Genomic DNA, 4,055 nt, shown 5'->3' with positions numbered 1-4,055 from the left:
TCTTGCTCAGGCTGGTTTCGAACTCCTGAGCTCAAACAACCCGCCCGCCTCGGCCTCCCAGAGTGCTAGGATTACAGGCGTGAGCCACCACGCCCGGCCTCAATGAGCAAATTTTTAAAAATAAAAATCTCTTAAAAGAGAGAACAGGGTTGGATTGCTATATTAAAAGAGGTCAAAGATTAATTCACAAAAAGCCCTTCATTTTCCTTCAGAAAATTAAAATCCTGCCTTAAACAGAATATTGAAACAAATACAATAAATTTTTCTGTTTTGCAATTCTCTCCACAGAAAGATTTTGCCTTTACTAATATTATTTAGTGGACTAGCAAGCAGAATGGGAATGAAGTCTAATACTTACTGAGCACCTATGATGTACCAAACACAGTGCTATTCCATTTACATGGCAACCTCATCGAATTTTCACAAAGAATATTGTCCTCTTTTGACATGAAGAGATTAAGGCACAAAGAATTAGAGTAACCTGCCTCAAGGTGTATACCTAGCAAGCTGCACAGCCAGGATTTGAAACTGAGTATGACTGTAAAACTTATGCTCTTTCATTGTATCATGCTAGCATTAACGGCATATTTCTAACACATGTTACTCACAATTTAATAACACATTTTAATAAAACTGGGAAAATTAACGTACTACATACCATGATAATGGTGTCAAAAGAACTTAAATCAGGTCGCTAGTGCCTGACCACTATTACAGTTCCTGGAATTATTTCCTTCTCTGTTGACTTCAGAGTCTACTCTTGCTCTACCGTAGCCCCTGTAACAATTTAAATTATGATAGTCTCAAAATCCTCCTGCTACAAAACTCCCCACCACCCAGTAACGATCACCAGAGTTAGACTGCCTAGTGGTTGAAGGGGACAAGTACACAAGGAAACAAAGCTTCTATTAAAATCCAACCTTGTCCTCTCTCTGCCAAGGCAAAAAAAAAAAGCAATGTGAATGGAAAAACTATATTTACATAAACTGTAGTAACCACCACACTATATATCCCAGAAGGTGTCAGTTTCTTTAGATTTGTTTTGAATTGACATGTAACATAAACAAAAGTATGCAAATCATATGCATATAGCTCAATAAATTATCACAAAGTAAACATCCACACCATCTATCAAGAAAAATTAATAAGCACCCAGAAATCCCTCCAATGTCCCATCCCAATCTAATATCCCTTCCCTCTTCCCCAAAAGTTAACTATTGCCTAATTTTTAATACTATAGTTTGAAAGTTTCTTAAGTTTATATAAACGGAGTCATACAATACGATATTCTTTTGCATTCAGCTTCTTTCACTTAACACTGTATTTGTGATACTCATCCACATTAGCTATAGTCTGTTTTCATTTCTGCATAATATTCCATTCTATGAATATACCATTTTTTTATTTATCCATTCTACTCTTGATGGACACTTGTGTGTTTTCCAGTTTTTGGCTATTACAAATAATCCTGCAAAGAACCTTCTTAAATGTGCCTTTTGGTGCTGATGTATATGCATTTTTGTTGAGTACATTATTAAGAGTAGAACTTTTGGGTTATAAAATTTGCATATATTCAGCTTTAGTATTCATGGCTAACTAGTCTTCCAAAGTAGCTGTACCAATTTATATTCCTACCAGCAGTGTATCATAGTTTCCATTACTCTACTTCCTCATCAACACTTGGTATTATCAGTCTATTTAATTCTAGCAATTGCAGAGGGTGTTTAATGTTATGTCATTGTGGTCTTAATCAGCAATTTTGGTGACAGCTTTTCATATTTACTGGCCATCTGGATATCCTCTTTTATGATGGGTCTGTTCAAGTCTCTTCCTGTTTTTCAAATGGATGTTCAGTCTTTTACTGACTTGTAGGAATTCCTTATTTATTCTGGACACTAGTTCTTTGTTCAGTTATTATGTGTTTCAAGTATCATTTTCCTCTCTGTGGCTTGTCTTTTCACTTTCTTAATCATCTTCCATTGTTTCTTAACTTTATTGCAACCCACTTTATCGTTTTTTTTGTCAGTACTTTTTGTGGCCAGAAATCTTTCCCTATTCCCAAAGTCATAAAGATTTCCTATTTGTTTCTAACAGCTTTACTGTTTTACCTACATTTACATCTACAGTCTACTTGGAAATGATTTTTATATACAGGGTGATTTAGCAATAAAGTTTTGTTTTTTCCCTACATGAATATTCCATTGACCCAGTATCATTTATTGAAGAAAGTCTTGTCCTCAATGCTCTGCAGTGCCACATTTGTCACAAATATTGATATATGTTTCTGTTTCTGGAGTTTCTGGGTTTTTCCATGGTCTTTCTAACTTTGCACCAAGACTGCATTGTCTTCATGACTATAGTTAAATAAGTTTTAAATCCGATAAAGGACATCCTCCCACGTTGTTCTTCTCTAAGATTATCCTGGTTCTTCTTAGCCTTTTACATTCCCATGTTTATTTTTAGAATTGTCTTAATTTTCATTAAAAAAAAAACTTTTCTGAGATTCTGATTGGAATTACATTCGATAAATACAACAATTTAGGCAGAATCGATGGATTTACAATATTGATTCTTCCAATCCATAAACATGGAAATTTCTTTCAATGTTTATAGTTTCTTGTATAAAGAGCTTATACATATTTTGTTATATTTATTCCTTCGAATGTGATGTTCTTTGATGCTATTATAAAGGATATCTTTCTTAAATCTCATTTTCTGCATGGTGTTTGTGTATAAAAATACAATTTCTTTTTATATTGGTCCAACCTTTTTAAACTCACTCATTAATTCTAATAGTTTACCTAGATATCTTCAGGATTATCTATGTTCAAAATCATGTTGTGTATAATTAATAATAGTTTCATTTCTTCGTATCTAATCTTTACCATTTTTAACTTCTTCTTTCCTTATTTCCTTGACTAGGACCTCTAATAGAGTATTGAATATAGTTGTAATTCAAGCATTAAGTCTATTTTCACTTCATATACTAGTAATATAATTGGATTTAAATTTTTTTCTTTTTAAATCTGTTATTATTCTTGTCTTTACAATATCCCTTTTCTCTTCTTTCTTCCCTTCCTGTGGACTATGTTTTGTTATTTCAATTTTCTCCTTTCTATTAACTTAGTGGTTAGACTCTTTTCCCAGTCTATTAGTGATAAAAAATTACAACAAGCAACCCTGACCTATCAAAGTGTAAAATTACTTGTTACTTTTATTCTCTTCATGAACAATGCGAGGTCCTTAGAAATGAACTCCATTTACTCCCCTCCCAATTTATATGCCATTGTTGTTAATCCCACAAGACATTACTTATTTAGATTGTCTACATATTTACCTTTCCAATGCTCTTCATTACTTCCTGTATCTTTGAGCTTCCATCTGGAATCATTTTCCTTCTGCCTGAAGAACTCCTTTTTAGTTTTTCCTTTAGTGAGGGTCTGCTGGTGACAAATTCCCTTAATTTTTATTTCCTGAAAATATTTTTATTTCACCTTCCTTTTAAAAAGATATACTTATTGAATAGAGAATTCTAGGTTGGCAGCTATTTTCTTTCTTTGGGCTTCCACCGTTTCTGTTGAATATTCCACTAGATTTGGGCCCCAATTTCTTCACTGCCTTAATAGTTCTCCAAAGCCTTGAAACACAAGGCTGCAAAAATCCTCAACAAAATATTAGCAAATCAAATCCAGCAACATGCAGAAAGGATTATATGCCATGACCAAGTGGGATTTATCCCAAGAATGGAAGATTAGTTTACCATCTGAAAACCAATCAATGTAACTGCTACAGACTGAATTGCGTCCCCCCAATTCAGATGTTGCAGTTCTAACCCCTAATGTATTTGGAGATAGGGCTTTTAGTAGGTAATTTAGGTTAAATAAAGTCACATGGGTAGGGTCCTAATCTGCTAGGACTGGTGGCCTTATAATAAGAGGAAGAGAGAGAACCCTTTCTCTCCACCATGTGAGGACACAGTGAGAAGGTAGTCATCTATAAGCCAGGAGAAGAGCCTTAACCATCAACTGAATCAGCTGGCACCTTATCTTAGACTT

The 4,055-nt window shown here is 34.1% G+C and overlaps 1 protein-coding gene across 1 annotated transcript in view; it reads right to left on the bottom strand.

Annotated features, from left to right (window-relative positions):
* Nucleotides 1-3,391, bottom strand: part of ZDBF2 (zinc finger, DBF-type containing 2) — an 18,000-nt gene extending 14,609 nt beyond the window's left edge. The window contains exon 1 of the mRNA XM_012661229.1: nucleotides 3,338-3,391. Within this exon, the coding sequence (XP_012516683.1) occupies nucleotides 3,338-3,391 (54 nt within the window). The remainder of the gene's footprint in view (nucleotides 1-3,337) is intronic.
* Between the last annotated feature and the right edge of the window lie 664 nt (nucleotides 3,392-4,055).

This window comes from Propithecus coquereli, unplaced genomic scaffold (genome assembly GCF_000956105.1).
Source record: "Propithecus coquereli isolate 6110/MARCELLA unplaced genomic scaffold, Pcoq_1.0 Scaffold70, whole genome shotgun sequence".
NCBI classification, from domain to species: Eukaryota; Metazoa; Chordata; class Mammalia; order Primates; family Indriidae; genus Propithecus; species Propithecus coquereli.
This window is presented reverse-complemented; position numbering and strand designations above follow the sequence as displayed.